Genomic DNA, 18443 nt, shown 5'->3' on the forward strand with positions numbered 1-18443 from the left:
ACTGAAAATTTATCCAAAAGAGCAAAACAAAAAAGCAAACAAGCAAAAAACCTTATTCAAATCAATGGGTCAATAGTTTTAGCTGTGTATCTAAAGAAGACGCAATATTTAATCCATGAATTAAATCAAGCAAAGAAAGGTTCCTCCCACCCCAGCTATCAAATCTTTAAAAATTACTAGCTGCAGCGTCTCTTGGAATTTAAGGGCAGATCACCACAGTGTTAAAACATAAAGCTGCTGGTTTTATTTATTATTGTACTACCATTACTTAAATCATATGAGTCTGTAAATACATAAATTTCCTAGAAAAGAAAAAGAGAGAAAAAATTTTGAAGACTGATAGTATAAAACATGAGAGAAGTATTCTGGATTACAAGGAAGAAGTCCTGTAACTTTTTTTTCAACTGACCAGCATTAAATCCTTTCATAGTATGTTCTAAAACTATGACAGGCTGCACACAGCCTTTGTTCAGGGAAGGTATCTTGGTATTTTCTTCTAAATCTTTATTTTGAATAGTACTCTCATCCACATACTCTGAACTAACATTAGAAAAGGACTCCCTTGGGCTTCCCTGGTGGCGCCGTGGTTGAGAGTCCGCCTGCCGATGCAGGGGACACGGGTTCGTGCCCCGGTCCAGGAAGATCCCACATGCCGCAGAGCAGCTGGGCCCGTGAGCCATGGCCACTGAGCCTGCGCGTCTGGAGCCTGTGCTCCGCAACAGGAGAGGCCACAACAGTGAGAAGCCCGCATACCGCAAAAAAAAAAAAAAAAAAAAAAAGGACTCCCTTCACTGATGTCCAAAATGGTTAACAGAATTTTTATTAAATTTATTTAAATTCATGTTATTTCTAGTGCTTTATATGAATAGTTGAATAACTGGATTAGCCAGGGAAATAGGAAAAAAAGTTGTTTTTTCTACCTTCATGATGTCAAGTCGCTCCTCATCACAGCGCACAAAAACACTAGAGGACGATGAAAGAGGCAGTGAGGTTGACAGCGTCACAGCTTCCTGTGCAAGGCGGCGGGCTCTGGCAGCACTGTTAGCATCATTTGCATTTTTCACCTGAGACATGTAGTGGTAGGTTACTTTAAAACCCAATTTCCCATCTTCATCTTCAGAAACCATCTCAAACGTATCTAAAAGAAAAGAAAAAAAAAAAAACACTGAAAAAAAAAAAAAGAACCAGAATGGAGGATAGCTGTCATAATAACAAAAAATTACAAATAAACAAATCACTAATCCTTCTTCCCCCACAAAATGGAGAGGTCTGCAATGTGGAAGAAGAGCAAACTATAAATGTTTACGTAATACCTACATATGTGTGTTAATGCTGCTAAAGCGATGGAATATGTCATGGAAGCAAAGGAAGAAATCAACTTAAATTTACAATTTGGACATGCAGGTAGATTATATAACATCAAGCATTTAAATCACAATGCAAAGTAGTAGATAAAATGAATGGTATATAATGTTTTTTGCCAAAATATTTCAGAACATGAAATGCCAAAAGGTATTTCATTATATTTCATTTTTAAAAAGAGAATAAGTCTTTATATATTTGCATTTGGAATCAGAAAACAGAAATGACAGGCTGAAGTTTATTTCTGTATTACCTTTGAAATTTAAGTTAATAGGATAAAAGAGGATTATTAGGGAAATCTCTGAAGTACTTTGACAGAATAAAAGTAATGGGTTAATTCTTAACCATTTATTCAGGCAGATTTGGAAGGACTTAAAGTTATGATTTACTTATAAGCTATATGTCCATACAAAATAGAAAGAAAAAAAAGTGGATTTGAACTACATCTCTAATTCAGATTAACCCTACCCCACCAATGGATGAAAACAAAGATATTTAAATATCTTATAAAACTAAATTAAAACCACCTACTGATACAAGGGCAAATACAAAGAAACAATGGTAACTTCTGATCTTGTGTTCATACAATTCTAAATATACAGAAAAACATGAAGACTACATTATAATTATCATTAATGCAGTAAATTTTACCAAGAACTTACTAAGTGCTAGGTCCTAGGCTAGGCTCTTTCAGTTAAATAATAAACAGGAAAATATATCTGCCTCAAGAAGTTTATAATCCAGAAAAAAGGGGAAGACCTATAAACAGTGTCATGGGTCTGTGCACTACAAATGTACTATGTCTCAACAAGACTTCTGAGCAGTTTCTATCAGTAAAGTTGTAAACCAGAGTTATTTCATCTGCTCAACTCTGCTACCTTTCACATAATACAGGGATAAATTTCCTTTGAGTTTTATAAACAGCAATCCACCAGATACATACATGAGCTTATCCCCACGCCTGGAGGAAATTTTTATATCATATATCTATAAGAAAACAGGGTCTTCTAATACCAAAATTTTATTAAAATATACAATCAAAGATAATGGCTAGTTGCTAAAAACCTACATACTGCTTGATTCAGCAATTCCTCTTCTATTAATTTGTCCTATGGAAATAATCCTGGAGGTGTACAAATATTTATACGCAATAATGCCCACTGAGATGTTGCAGACGTTACTAAAAAACTGGAAACAACCTAAAGGTCTAGTTATTGGTTAAACAAATGACAGTACTTTGTATGAGAATATTAGGCAGTCAAGGACTTCCCTGGTGGTCCAGTCATTAAAAATCCACCTGCCAATGCAGGGCACACGGGTTCAAGCCCTGGTCTGGGAAGATCCCACATGCCGAGGGGCAACTAAGCCTGTGCACCACAATTACTGAGCCCACGTTCTAGCCCCTGCTCACCACAACTAGAGACAGCCCACATGGAGCAACAAAGACCCAGCGCAGCCAAAAAAATTTTTTAAAAAATATATAAAGTACTTTAAAAAAATAATTAGGCTTATAAAAAATATTAGGCAGTCAATAAATATCAAGTTGTATAAGAATCGTGATATGAGAAAATATTTGATACATAAGTTAGAAAACGCAGTTTACTAAAAAACAACACAACAGAAAACCCGTTATTTTTTCTAAATTATTCTAAAAGTCAATGGATAGCAAAACTCAATTACATTTAAAGTCACGTCCAACTGGCAGAGTTTGTGATTTTAAGTGATATGAGAGAAGCCTCCTGGCTGACTAACATTAATCAAAGGCTCTGGCCTATGACTCTGACAGTTATGACATAAATCTACATTTTTTTTGGACTCCTACTTTGGTGTTCTTTTTAATATAGTCAATGTCCTTTGGGCTGGTTCTCAAGAATGAAAAAGAGGGACATACAATAATAGTTAATAATGGTCATCAAAATTTGGAATTCTAGTGTTTATTCATAAACCAGCACCTTATGAAGGGTGCTTATATGATCTTTTCATCAGTCCTTACTTGTCAAGAGTTTTGGAATGGGAAAGGCTACATTTTCCAAAGGTATATCCCTTGGAATTCTAAAATGGTAAGAGTAACAGACTTGGTTCAAAGTCCCAGGTCTTGGCTTCCTTCAGGCAAGGATATGCAGACATGGAGGGGTAAAGAAAGAAAACCACTTTCTGCCTGTTTGTTAGACATTTGGCTTTGTTTTTTTCCTGGTTTCTACTGAATCATGATTTCCAAACATAACTATAAACACAGATATAAATTCAGAGATAGAAAGATGATAAAAATTTTTGCATGTGTGTATATATAAACATACATACACACATATATAGAGTATATGAATAATTCATGGTAAAAGCAAGTTTGAAATTCTTTAATTTTACTAAAACACATTTCAATAGCACTATTAAAAAATGTAAAATGAGAGCTGAAGAAATAAAGAGTACAATTTCAACTTACCAAACTGTAATTTCTTCATGACAGCCACATATTTTTCTTCAAGTGATTTCAATACTGATAAAGGTTTGGGTTTCACAGACACCTTCTTTGAATATTCACCTAGTTTTTTTTCTGTTATTTAATATTTCAAGATAAATAACATAAGTATACATTTTCGAAGAGTAAAACAAAAAAACTATTAACTTCTAGAGTTCAGAATTTGAATTCTGAAAAATTACCAAACTCTTCATAATTATGTTCCTATTGTACCATTTTAAAATTAAAAGATTTCTTTCTATTTCATAAAAATAACTAATAGGGCTAAAAATCTTATCAATTTTAAAGCTTAAATTCTTAAAATGCTAATTAGATTTCATCTATTCAGGCAAAAACAGCAGAAATAAAGCAATAGATGATGAAGAATCATTTATTTCTTCCATTGCTAATATGTGAAAATGCCAATTTTAACTGAATTCTTACACACTATTAATGTACTATTTTCTAATACAATTGCATTTTTCAATTTCATAACTTTCAGTGGGAAAAGAAATTTATAATGCATGCTGTCAGCCTACCAACAGTCTTAGAAATCATACACAATAGAGATAAATATTTTAAAATTAGAGACTATACATAATTAGCTTGAAAACCTGACATAGAACAGAATCTTTAAGTAAATAACTTGCTAGAAAACCATTAACATAGAGGGAAGAGAAGGCGGTTTTCAGTAGTAAATGAAACATCTTTGTATCAAAAGAAAAGGAGCATAAAGAGAATAGTGCTGTACCTTGATTTGCTTGCCGCAAACTGGTAGTGGCTGCATAAACAATCTCAGCAGTCCTCTGAATGTCTGGCACCAAAAGAGTAAGTCCTTCTGGCTCTTGATCAGATGCATCTGGTTTTACTCCTGTTTTAACATTTTCCCTTTTAGATCTGAAAATTTTTTTTTAATATGGAAAGAAATGCAAGGAAAATTAAGATTTTAGTTTTGAAAAATAAATACTTCCATAAATCAGTAACAGTTTAAAAATCAACACGATAGTCTGCATTTCATTTGACATACACATGATATATACCAGGAGTAGTTTAAATTAGATTCATTTTGAAGCCATAGGATGATGCCTAGCATAATAACCAAAGTTTCCGGTAGGTTGTCTCTTCATATGCAAAAACAGACAAGAGTTAAAAACACTGTAGAAATGTCATACTGTAAAAAGACCCCAATACCTGGTATGTCCTTCGATCCACACCTTTAAAAACATACTTACAGTAACTATGTACCTAGAAGTAGAGAAATCACTTCTGTATCTAAAAGTAAAAGATCCTCTGCCTTCTAAGACTTGGGAATCAAAGATCCATAGGTGGTTTTTCAGTTTAATACTATTTGTATTTCACTTAGAGTATATTAATTTCCAAGGGGGGGAAAAAAAGAAAAATTCCAGAATAAAGTGCAGGTTCACTACTAGGTAACTTAATATAATGTGCTTCTATACACTGAATCTTTATTTAAACGTTAAGTTTTAGGGCATAATCATTTTAAAGATATTCTTCTGTATTCCCTATTCAGGGTCTAATATAGACTCAAATTAAATTTTCTAGGTGAATGCAGTAGCATTTTATTAACAAGGTTCACTAAAAACAGCAACTAAGTATCAATTTCCTTTTTTCTATTTCAACTCTCAGCATGTTTTACTCACATCATCATTACACTACTTCTTAGATACTAAAAATCTACATCTTTGTTAATTCATTAAATAGATAATTTAAAACAAACTGAAATCACATATAAATAAAAGCGTTTAAAATGTTTATGCTAAGGTATGATCTAAACTATGCATCATTCATTTTTCTAGTTTGTACAGCTACTAACAAAAGGACATGGCTATTATATTAAAACAACATTTCACAAAGTGGGCATGGAGCCTTAGAGAACTATAAAAAGACTGATAGAAGATAGAAGAGTCTTTAACAAAATAATATCATGCAATCTATGTCCAAATAAACTGTTCTTTATCACAAAGACAAAAATCTGCTCAGAAGCAATTCAGTGCTTAACTTTAGGTAGATAATAAGAGGTAAATTAAGAAGAGCCACTCAGATGGATAACAAGGGTAACCGGATTTAGTGTTATGCATGAGTCTTGAATTGGCTCCCACACTGTGTGAAAATCTAGCATCCACAGATATTTTTATACCACCTCATACACCACCTCACCTGGCAAGAGGATTTAACTTAAGAACCGTAATGTGTCACTGGGTTACTGCTTTTTCTCCTACCCTCTCTTCTTATCTTCCCTGATGTATATGTAGGAGTCACAGAGAACACATGGCCAACTCTCATTTGCTACTCAGGAACCGCTTGGTAGATGTTTTGCTGTGTATCATATTAGGCATCAACCTCTGTGTGTGAACATGTATACGAACATATATGTTTGCATATGTAAGTAAGGAGAATATAGTGAATGAATGTTTTAAGACTGAAATAGACATTTTACTGCTAGAATCAAATAACATACTGCATCTTTTATAGCTATGAAGTTAAGCTGAGACTACAGTTTAATAGTGAGTCTGACAATTTTTTAAATAAAGATATGATTCTGGTAGACAAGATCAAACAGATTCTCAAATTCTGCATTTACCAATGGCTGTTCACAAACTTTGTGAAACACTGAGAGTCAAGAAAAAACACTTAAGTTGATTGATAGTACCCCCTCTGAATTTATAAAGACTCTCTCTCTCCCCAGTTGCAAATGATTCTCTTCCTGGGGCTTAAAAAAATTCTTAATTAGAAGGGCCACTGAACAATAGGAAAACAACAGTAAGTAGTTTGAGAAAACAGAAGAGTTATGGTTATAGCCATAATAAAATAAAGATGGTTTCCTAAATCTATGATTAGTCAGTTGATCCATTATATTCTCAATAAAGATGTCACTTAAAGAAACATATCTTGCCAAGCAGAGAAGGAAGATTACAGGAGTGAAGCTCATTTTTCCAGAATTAGGGTATTTTCTCCTTGAAGAAACAAGAACCTCTGGCATGGAGAGTAAACTGCCTCAATGCAATTTAGAGCAAGTTACCCTCAGAAAACTACTGATTCTAAATTTCAAGCCCTATTCATGAATACCAATTTCCTAACTCCAGTTTTTAAAAGATGATCAGTAGGAGAAATCTCTATTATTAAAATACTGCAAATAGTTAGGATAAAAATTTTTGTTATTTTTGACTACAAAATTTTAAAAATGTTTAAGAATTTTGCAAAAAGATCCACAGAAATTTTAAAAACAGCATTTTTTACACCAAATGCGTAAAAGAAATAATCACATACATCTTGAAGATAATGGCTGAATCATAAAGCAGACATAATTAGACCTTTACAGCAGGTTCTAACGAGAATTTTTTATGTGGATAGTCTTTTTGAAAAAACATACAGCAGAAAAAGGAATAATCTTCAAAAGGTAAAAGTACTTCAAATATATGAAGAACACACACTACCTGCCTGATGATGACTACAACTAGTCATTGTCTGACATTAAACTACAGACAGCAGTCTCTTTTCTATAAAAGCTGCAGGTTACTGTCAACCCATATGTAGGCCCAGCTCATGAAAAAAGGCCATACCTTAGCTCACATCCTGAAGTCTGTGTGAAAAGCTATTTGAGTTCAAGGCACCTAGCTGGAAGTAGGTCTTTGAGACTGACAATGGATCCAACATGGTAAAAGCAATCAGCGACGGCCGCTACCATGGTATCCGCTGCTTTGTGCATACGTTGAATCTGGTTGTGATCACTGCCCTGAAGAAATACGAGGAATCAACTGAAGTTTCTACTATTGCACAGAATTATCTGCAAACATTTTCCACTATGCTGTGAATTCCAACGACACAGCTAATAAATTAAGCAAATTTTGGCTCTGTGACATATAATCTAAACTAGGATGTGAGCAGAATGGGCAAATCTTTCTTGTGAAAACAAAAAGAAAAAAGAAACCCATAACTTAACATTCAGTTGTATTGAACTGCTTCTTCTAATTCTACCACCCACATTAAGTTGGATATTTGTATGACTACAAGATATCAGAATTATGTTCTCTTATAATCTATAAACTAAAAACAGCTTAATACAACTATCTTCTTGGTTGGACATTAGGAAAGACCACTTCAATCCCCTGCACTCCTAATTCTAAAGTCAAAACTATCAAACTGTTGAAATAAACATTTAAAAAGCAGAACCACATTGAAGAAGTAATCAGGACACCACGTGCTGAAATGTCCAGATTCAGAAGTATTAAGAATTAGTGTCTTAGAGGAAGATTCTAAAACTACAAGAGAATGAAACTTCTATATTTACCTATAAAACAATGCACCATATCCACAGTTCTAAAGCTCTTTGCCAGGAATTATAGTTTAAAAAAAACTAAAAGTAAAAGTAAGCAGAAAGATTTTTAAAAATATTACTGTGGAGAATTATTTGCTTCTAATGTCTATAGAAAACACGAAAATAATTTTTGAAATGCACCACTAAATGGGATAAGACCTTTGTAAGATGAATGTTTTCCATGCTTATTTTAAAGCTTAGTTTTAAACTTTAGATTCCCTTTTGTTTTTACTTAAATTCTTTCCAAATGTAAGTACTGGTTTTAGTTTTCAATATGATTTAAATGAAAGTAGAAAATAAAATCTTCTTTGTCTTAAATGAAGCATAAATGAGCAATAGGAGAGAAGGGAATATTCAAAACAGAGGTAAGAGAAGCCTTTGAAAATAAAACCTTGATTTTTAGATTAGATAAAAATATAATAGTTTTCCAGTCAGATTAAACGTCACAGGACAAATACGGTACTGTGTGCTGCTGTGGAATGGAGTTGCCACAAGTAATATGCTTCACCAGGGGACAATCCAACTGGGGCTAAGAGATATTAAAATAAATGTTGGCACTGCTGTCTCCACCACCAAGTAAAAAAGGTTGACAAACCACTGAACTTGTTCAAGGTCATCACAAAAAGAAACTTAAAAAGTATATATATATGGTTGCAACAAATTCTTCTTGTCTAAGAAATCAGGCCTTTTTCACTTTGTAGGTTTGAGAAACAGAGGAAAAAGAAAAGATAGGAAATGTTTTTCCAATGAAAACAAATGTAGGAGGACTGGAACTGAAATTCTTTCTCAACTGAAGCCCTAAAGGAACTAACTTAAAGGAGTTAAAACAAGAGAGTTTGATAGAAAATATGCCGTTTAAGAAGTAAATCAACTAATCTTATTGCTTAGTTGGATAAAAATGAATTGGGTATTTCTACAAGACAATTCAGTTATTTTAAAAACTGATGAACTTTGCACCGGAAGACACTTTGGGATAGCTAAGGGAAAGGGCAATCAAGGATGCTTACTTTAATAATGCTATTAAAGAGAAGTTCAATGTTGAGAACACCTTACACTCAACAGAGTCATTTGTGTCACGTCCTTATTAGCAATTAAGATTATGTGATTGGCGGCAAGTGCCTTTTTCAAACTTCTGGTGAAGCTATCAAATACTAAACATACAAAATATGATTATTTGTCTACTGGAGTCGAGCAGAAAAAGTCTGCACAAAAGATCAAGGACAAAATATCTGCCTTTGCTCCAACTCCAAGGAGGCTACGAAGTGCCACACTTACTCAAAAGTGAAACCAAACTACTATGGCTGTACTGTGACTTCATTTTGAGATAACACAGGTTGAAATGGCCAGCAGATGAATTTCACCAAGAATGGTACTTAAAATCTGAAGGGCTCACATTTTCACACTGTGATTATTTTGTGGGCAACAAAATGAATTTTCACGCTAGATAATTATATTTCAAGTGGAAACAATACATATATAAAGGTTTAAAGTATTATGCTACCTGATGCCACAAATCCCTTTATTAATGGAGGTGACAGAGTTGCTTTCAAGTTCTTTCTTTTTTAAGAATCTAAAATAAAATGTTCATCGACAACTGGTCATAAACAGGCAGGAGTTGTTTTTTCTATTTGTTATTTAAATATCGAGTTTTGCTAATAAACTCTTTAATTTCTTCTTGACAAGGGAGTTAAAGATATTACAAATATAGGACATACTAAGATAGTAACAAAATTCAGGAGATGGAAAACAAGAGGGTGTTTAGCGGGGTGGGAAGAGGCTTCTCCAGCAACATAGAGAAAATAATTATATCTCCAACACACCACCCTAGTCTATGCAAGTAGACACCAAATCAGCTTGAAAAGACAGTAAAGGAAAAATACATACATCAATAACTAAGAAATTTTCAGAGGAAATGTTTTTATTGATTCTTTTGAGCAAAAAAAAAAAATCAAATGGGTAAAGCTGACTTAATCCTCATTTAAGTGATAATTACATGAAGTTGCTACCAGCTCATGTTCTACAGACCACGGAACACAGTTTACCTTACTTAGGTTACCTTAGTGATCTAGTAATTATTACTTAGGCACAACTCGAATGGCTATGCATATCTAACGAAATATGCTGCCTTTTAACATCTTATCATAGTGTTAAAAAAAATTCTTCAGGGGAGTGAAAAAAGATAAGCAAAAGAAAATATAAGAAAAATTCTGTAGAATCTGCATTCTTATATGTACTTTTTTAATTATCAAAAGCAAAATTTTCAATTAAAAAATGTTACTTGTCAACATTAAAAATATTTATGTATCCTAACTTTCCAAAGCCAAATCAGAAATAAGTTCACACTTCGATTTCTAATTATTCACTGACGCATAAATCCAATTGTTCTTTGGAAGTTAAGTTCAATTTAGTAAATAAATATACTTGATTGGGACATTAGGAAATTTGAGGTCTTATCATAGCTCTCTGCCACTAAGCACGAGACCTTGGAACAAATCACAGTATTTATGGACCTTGTTTTCATCATTTATAAAAAGGGGGATATGAACTATCTGAACTCTTAAGAGCATTCCTTATAGTTCTAAAACCCTGTAGATATTATGGGACAGGTTACTTATCGTGAAGTGCCCAGAAAGATTTACAAACTAAATCTTACTTAGCAAGAGACTTCAAATTCAGCAATTAAGATTGCTTGAGATTTTGTCAGAAGTAAGATAGTGGAAACCATCTTGAAACATAAAGCGCATCTAATGTAATCTGACAAGGAATAAATAATCATTTTACATGTTATACTACTGAGGTAGAAGTATTAAGTCAATTTATAATTTTTAATGAGTTTATGTTTGTTAATCACTTAAATAATAGAATAAGCTGTACTTTGGTACTTGATCTAAGTGTTTTTCAGGAATCAGCTAAAGCTGAAGTCTAGCCATTACATGTCACCTTAGTGATCAATGAACAATTTTGGTAAAAGGTAGCAATGGGGTATAAAAATAGAAGTATCTGGACTACGGGTCAATCAACTTGTCTTTTTTTTTTTTTTTTTAATTATTTATTTGGCTGTGCTGGGTCTTAGCCGCGGCATGCAGGATCTTTAGTCGCTGCATGTGGGATTTAGCTCCCTGACCAGGGATTGAACCCAGGCTCCCGGCCTTGGGAGCATGGAGTCCTACCCACTGAACCACCAGGGAAGTCCCTCTTTCTTCATAAATGTTGTTTTTGATAATGAACACTACAGGCATCAGGAAAGTGGGGAGCTAAATCCCAGATTTATTACCTATTAGTAAGTTTTTAAATGTTAAATTCTAAGTAATAGTTTCATTCTTTGTAGAACAAGAATATTTTCTTGTCTACCACACAGAGCAAAAAAAACTAGTAATACACATCTAAGAACTTCTGAAACTCTATATCCTACACAAAAGTTAGGTTATAATATTATTCCTTGTATTTTTTACACAGCTATATGCTACTATATATTTATTATAACTTTTCCCACATTTAAAGCAGTTTGGCTTATTCTTCAGAAACAAGAAGGGAAATCAATAAAAACATAGAGGCTGGAACATAAATATTATACTAATCAAAATTATTTCAAACTGACAGAACAAAAGGAATTCAGAAAATACTTTTGTCTTTTATCTGCCTAAGTCATTAATCTGACAGTTAGAAAAATTCATTTTTACCAGATTTTTTTTTTTTGCAGTAGGCGGGCCTCTCACTGTTGTGGCCTCTCCCGTTGCAGAGCACAGGCTCCGGACCCGCAGGCTCAGCGGCCATGGCTCACGGGCCTAGTCGCTCTGCGGCATGTGGGATCTTCCCAGACAGGGGCACGAACCCGTGTCCCATGCATTGGCAGGCGGACTCTCAACCACTGCGCCACCAGGGAAGCCCCATTTTTACCAGATTTTGATCTCTCATAACTGGCATAAAATTAAGTGGTAGTGACCTTGGACTTATGTGCAGTAAACATCTAATCACAGGCTGTCTTTGGCATGTGTCTAACAAACACTGCTTACACCTTTATACATCCTTTACCTCCTACTTTTGTATCAGGGTGTCATTCTCACATGCGCTCCCCCTCGCCCCCTGCCCCAGCCTCTCTCTTTTGGCCCCTAGGGAACTATTTCTTCCACTGCTTGTAGATATAAAAATTAAAAGTATTAAACACAAAAATCATCAAATTATAAAACTAAAAAAAAAACAGAAAGTAAGGCTTTTTGGATAAAATAAATGAAAAACTTTTTTTTCTGCATTCGGTAAGAAAGAAAAGTGTCAATATTGCTATACTGAGGGCACCTGAAAAACGGAACATTTATGGTAATAAAGTTTTCAAAAACTACGCAAGAAAAAAATACAAAATTTCCATATGATAGCATCATGAAATGTCCCAATTTTGTTTAAATTTTAAGTGATAGATGATGTTAGAAAATGGCCTAAGTAGAAAATTACATTTAACATTATAGGTACATTTAAGGTATGTTTTCAAAATGGTATAAAACCAGTGTACAAAACATGCTATTATATACTTAGAAAAAAATTAATTTCTGAAAAAGTCCTCATAATTAATTATCTAAATGTTATCTGTTTCAGACAAAAGTTGGAAAGTGCTGAATGTAAAAATTCTCTATTTTGAAGCAATACACTTTTGCCTAGTCTTTAGTTAGGAATGTTTCCCTGACTTATCTTAATATAAATGTTTACTAATAATCAGTCAACAGCAATATTCATCAGTTTATTTATGTTAACCATTAGACTCAAATTAACTCTAAGCAGTTATTGCAAATTGTGAATCTTGAGAGGACTTATTAGGAGAGGTGGTAGACAGTAAAATATAGAATCATGAGTAAAAGAATATTAAAATATCATCATCTTTAGGAAGTTCTTAATGCAATTTGTACAGTAAATATTTAACAACTTTTTAAAGACAGACTAAATCACAATAAATCACTCCTAGGTGCCACCTTGCCATGTCAACAGGTTAGTCTTGCCAGGAAAGATGAACATAATAAACTAGAAGTATATACATTTATTCCTTGAATAGTGCTCTGGTTTACACTAATACCAATCCCATCAGAATACTGTAATTATCTGTCACCAAACTAATCCTCATCCATAGGAGAGTGAGGATGAGAATCAAAATACCACTCTAAATTGTAGCCACATTAAAACAAAAGCAAGGCTAGTCTGGCTTCTGCTAACTTTCGTTTCTCCCAATTAAGCACAGATAAAAGGGGGAAGGAGAGTAAGACAGTCAATGGACATACATCATCCCATTTCTTCTCCTTTTTAATTTTGTTAGTTTATATTTGCAAAATGCCATTACTTTTAGAGGACTTGATATATCCTATTAATAAAGTTTGCCAAAGCGTGAGAAAACATTAAGTGATAATTAGACATGGTATTAGTTAACTGAATTGAAGAGTGAGAAAACTAGTCTCTTTCCAATGAAAAGAAAGGTCTCAGTAAGCCTTTGGTAATTTCTTAGCATTGTTAAATCTTCCTTATTAAAACACAAAACGGGTCTGGAGTCAGACACTAACTTTTTTTTTTTTTTAATATTTATTTATTATTTATTTATTTTTGGCTGCATCAGGTCTCAGTTGCAGCACATGAGATCTTTGTTGAGGCACGCAGGATCTTTCATGGCGGCACTTGGGCTCCTCGTTGTGGTGTGTGGGCTTCTCTCTAGTTGTGGCGTGTGGGCTTCTCTCTAGTTGTGGCGCAAAGGCTCCAGGACGCATGGGCTCTGTAGTTGTGGCGCATGGGTTCCAGAGTGCTTGGGCTCTGTAGTTTGCAGCACGTGGGCTCTCTAGTTGAGGTGCACGAGCTCAGTAGTTGTGGCGCACAGGCCCAGTTGCCCTGCAGCATGTGGGATGTTAGTTCTCTGACCAGGGATCAAACCCGCGTCCCCTGCCTTGTAAGGTGGATTCTTTACCACTGGACCACCAGGGAAGTCCCAGACACTAATTTTTTAAATTTAGTTTATTCACTTTTAGACTTATCTTCTATTTATGGCAAATGATACTGGTCCGTCTGATATGTTAGTAATGTGAAGTTTCCTCTTTAAATAAAATGTTTGGTTAAAAAAGAAAATCTGATCTAAAGAAAGATTCTAGCAAAAGCATGGGTGGTATAAGGTTTGAAAGTTCCTCCTCATAAATGCTGAGGCTCTTCACTCTGACAAAGAATTTCTACCAAGAAAAATTTCCTTCAGTTTTCAACCATGAAAATGGTTTGGTTTATTTTGATCCGATTAATAAAAATCCCATTATCACATGATACTCTTTTAAGATGAATTCTAAAATAATATAGACAAAAGGCTTTAGAAAAATTAAATCTAAAGCCTACTTACTGTCATATAAGTTTTCCATTTTGGCTGGATGACAGCTTTAAGGAAAGAGAAGAATTGTATGAAAATGAATGTAGTCTCACCCTGTCATTCCTAAACCTTAATATAAAAGATTTTAGATTCTCTGCTAATGATTCTGAGCCTCTGTCAAGCCAATAGATGACTGTTTTCTGTTTTCAGTAAAATAACCTAGTAGGATTAGTACTGGAGAACTTCTGCATAGGATTACAGACTTCAGATTCTGGTATGTTAACAAAGGAAACCATGCTCTGAAAACCATTTATTCGATAGCACTTACACTTTATTGAAGGAGATCTCCAGGGATAAATCCGCAGTCACTGATACTAACACATAGGCAGAATAATGTAGTTAATAAGTAATTTAAAGCCTGAGTTATATTATTTCTTTTTTAAAGTCAAACATCTGAAACATAGACAGTATTTCTACCTAGGAACTAACTTTCTTTTAAGTCCATAATTTTAGAGCAAGAATGCTAATAGACTCAAATCCTCAGTCCCCAGAATGGCAGGATGGGAGAGGACACAAACAGCTCAACTGTCAAGATAGAAAGGATGAAAATCTCTTCCATGGCAATTTAGTCTTGTTCTAACTCCCACCCTAACCATTCAGATACACTGCAAGACAATCTTTTTATAATGCAGATCTGATTAGATCTCTGCTGAAATCCTTTCAATGGCTCATCACATTTAAGAGTAGGTAACTATGAAGTTCTTCAAGCCCCTGCTTTCCTCTCTAGCCTCATTTCCCACCCCTATTTCTCACCCGAAGGACACCCAGGCACACAAACTTCTTTATTCTATACATTTCGCTGAATACTTGATGCTTTCTTTCACTCCAACATTCTTCACACAGCCTGGTACATCAGGCCCCTGCTCCTCTTTATGTAGCCAATTCTTATGTATTCTTTGGGCTTCCAAATCTGGGTTGATCCTCCAGTAATGTTTTAAACTTCCAATATGCCATGTACTGTGTTATTAAAACTGCCTAGTTATTTTTTCCCCCATAATCTGTCAGTCCCTTAGAAAAAGTCCTAATTTTCTTGTTATGCTCTCATGAACATTCAATAAACATCCGTTAAATGAACAAATCAGTGATGCTCTTGTGACCAGGCCAGATATCACCTATCTGAATATAAGCGCAAGCTTCTAAAACACAAATTAGATAAAAGCAAAGTAAATGATCTGCCTTTTCAGCTTCTTCATGATATTTTCCTAGTTCCTCTTATAGAAGGTTTCAGGCTTGGAGGGGAGAGTCAGTTAACCTATATAATCTCTATCATTCTTTGCATTTTGAGATCAAAATTAGTTGGGTTTAAGCATTGTCCTCAAGATAGGATACTTTTTTTTTTTTTTTTGCGGTACGCGGGCCTCTCACTGCTGTGGCCTCTCCCGTCGCTGAGCACAGGCTCCGGACGCGCAGGCTCAGCGGCCATGGCTCATGGGCCCAGCCGCTCCGCGGCATGTGGGATCCTCCTGGACCGGGGCACGAACCCGCACCCCCTGCATCAGCAGGCGGACTCTCAACCACTGCGCCACCAGGGAAGGCCAAGATAGGATACTCTTAATTGGATTATTCCAACCAGTAAAAGTAAACTTCCTCTTTAGATTTGGGCAAAACGTTTTAATTTCTTTCATCCAAAAAAGCTAAAAATTGTAAGTATAACATATACAGAAGAAATAATATCAATGTAAATCATTATATGTAACCACAATTATCATCCAGAGACCTGCAAATTACATAGAGAATCTATCTTTTCTTTATCTAATATGACAAAATTGTGCTATGTTAAATTTTCATTTGGAGGGAAAGAACTGCATGCCTTTTGTGTATTCCTGGCTTTTAGAAAGAAAAAAAAAAGTAACAAATGAGAAATAATAAGAAGAAAACAAGGCAATACAATAATATACATAAACATAATTAGTAAACTAGTACTTGCTTTCTTCCTTTAAAAAAAGAAAAGAAAAACCTATACTAAATAGATGTACTCTATTTACCCTTACCTATTTTTCCCCTGAGCCCCCAGGTGCAGATGTGGCCAGGACATCCCAGGGAATCACCCACAGTCAAGGCATCCCCCCCACCTGCCTTATTTCTTACTGAGAGAAAAAGAGACAAAAATAATGCAAAAATGTTCTGAGCTGGGGAACACCTACACATTATTTTTAAAGTCATAACTCCAAATCCTGATGAAGCACTAAAACACATCCTAAAAGTGATATGTAAACAGAATGCAATTTGCCTTGACCATCCTCTTCTCAGAGTATCCTGGGTTTTGTTTTTGTTTTTAAATACAGTTGGGGATCAGGTAGAGGGGAGGGGGGAGGGGGAAGCTTTGCATCTTGAAACAGTGTTAAAAATAAATTTAGACCAATTTCTGTGGGTATAAACTTTACAGGAAATTGGACTATACTGTTCACTTTATTAGAGTTCTAGTCTGATGAAAATATGAAAAGAAATACATTTAAGTTTTGACAGGCTGGAAATAGATTTTCCCCTCTTTCTGTGAAGTGGAAAGTGAATTCTCAAGGTGCCAAACCTTGATAGGAAAGTAGGGATGTTATAACATGTATGTCTTTGCTGGCTTCTTTTTGTAACAGAGGCTGTATTCTACACATATATAAAAAAACAAAAGATATCATGAGGAATCTTGAAGAAGAGGCACATTCAAACCATAATACAAAACTCTCTTTAGTGTTTGTCAGTAAAATAGCTTTAAAATATAGTTAACTGCCCAGGGTCACTGTAAAGATAAAATAAAAAATGAAATGATCTCTGTGAACAGTCATTATGATCTTTATGTGCATGTTTTTTTTTTTCAATTTAAAAAAAATTAACTAATTTATTTATTTTTGGCTGCGTTGGGTCTTCATTGCTGCGCGTGGGCTTTCTCTAGTTGCGGCGAGTGGGGGCTACTCTTCATTGCAATGCGCAGGCTTCTCATTGTGGTGGCTTCTCTTGTTGCAGAGCACGGGCTCTAGGTGTGTGGGCTTCAGCAGTTGTGGCTCATAGGCTCTAGAGCGCAGGCCCAGTAGTTGTGGCGCATGGGCTTAGCTGCTCCGCGGCATGTGGGATCTTCCCAGACCAGGGCACGAACCTGTGTCCCCTGCATTAGCAGGCGGACTCCCAACCACTGCGCCACCAGGGAAGCTCCCTACATGCATGTTTTGCTGGTACAAAATTTAAAAGTTTGAAGTGTCATTTTTTCTTGGTGAAAGATTTTAAAGAATTTTTTTTTTCCAGGTAACCAAGTAGAAAAATAAAGAGCTCCTGTTAACTGAAACTCAGTTATCCTCTATCCGCAATTAAATTTTTGTAGTGGTTCATTAATACATTGCATGCAGAAGTTTAATTTTTAAGAAATTATACTGCATGTTATGTGAACAGGATATACATTAAGAAAAGCAGCAAAAACGGCACTCTAGGTCTGCAAATTCCATTCACTTAGCTCAGTTAGAAAATCAGACCTTTAGTCTGATGATACCACACTATTTTTGTATAATTATGTTAGCTACCTAGGTTACCAGTTAGAAAGATTTTTGCCATAATGAAGGATGGGACCAAAGATAATATTATTTTCTTCTCTACAACATAAAAAAGTCTCACACTATCAAAGAAAATATACCTTTACATTTTCCCTCCCTGGTAAAAGAGTATGAACCTACAGCTTTTTATATCGCTATCAACTGGGTCTTCTTTAATCTCTTCTCTAATTCATGATTCTTACTGCCTGGCAGTGAGCCACTAGTTTTTAAAGTGATATTGACAGTACAATAAAGCTAAAAGAGTCAGAATAATCTGAGGAGTTGATTTCTTCTTAAAAATGAAAGCTGACAAAAACTATTCCTCCAATGACCAATTCTCTGCCATCATTTGATGTATACTGAGTTTCTCAAATTTTAGGCTACTAAAAAAATAAGTGAGAA

At 34.8% G+C, this 18443-nt stretch overlaps 1 protein-coding gene across 1 annotated transcript in view; it reads right to left on the reverse strand.

Moving 5' to 3' along the window:
• Positions 1-18443, reverse strand: part of BIRC6 (baculoviral IAP repeat containing 6) — a 236889-nt gene that overhangs the window by 21527 nt on the left and 196919 nt on the right. The window contains 3 exon segments of the mRNA XM_070046835.1: positions 921-1138; positions 3803-3913; positions 4569-4714. Coding sequence (XP_069902936.1) covers positions 921-1138; positions 3803-3913; positions 4569-4714 — 475 coding nt within the window.

This window comes from Globicephala melas, chromosome 12 (genome assembly GCF_963455315.2).
Source record: "Globicephala melas chromosome 12, mGloMel1.2, whole genome shotgun sequence".
Taxonomy (NCBI): domain Eukaryota; kingdom Metazoa; phylum Chordata; class Mammalia; order Artiodactyla; family Delphinidae; genus Globicephala; species Globicephala melas.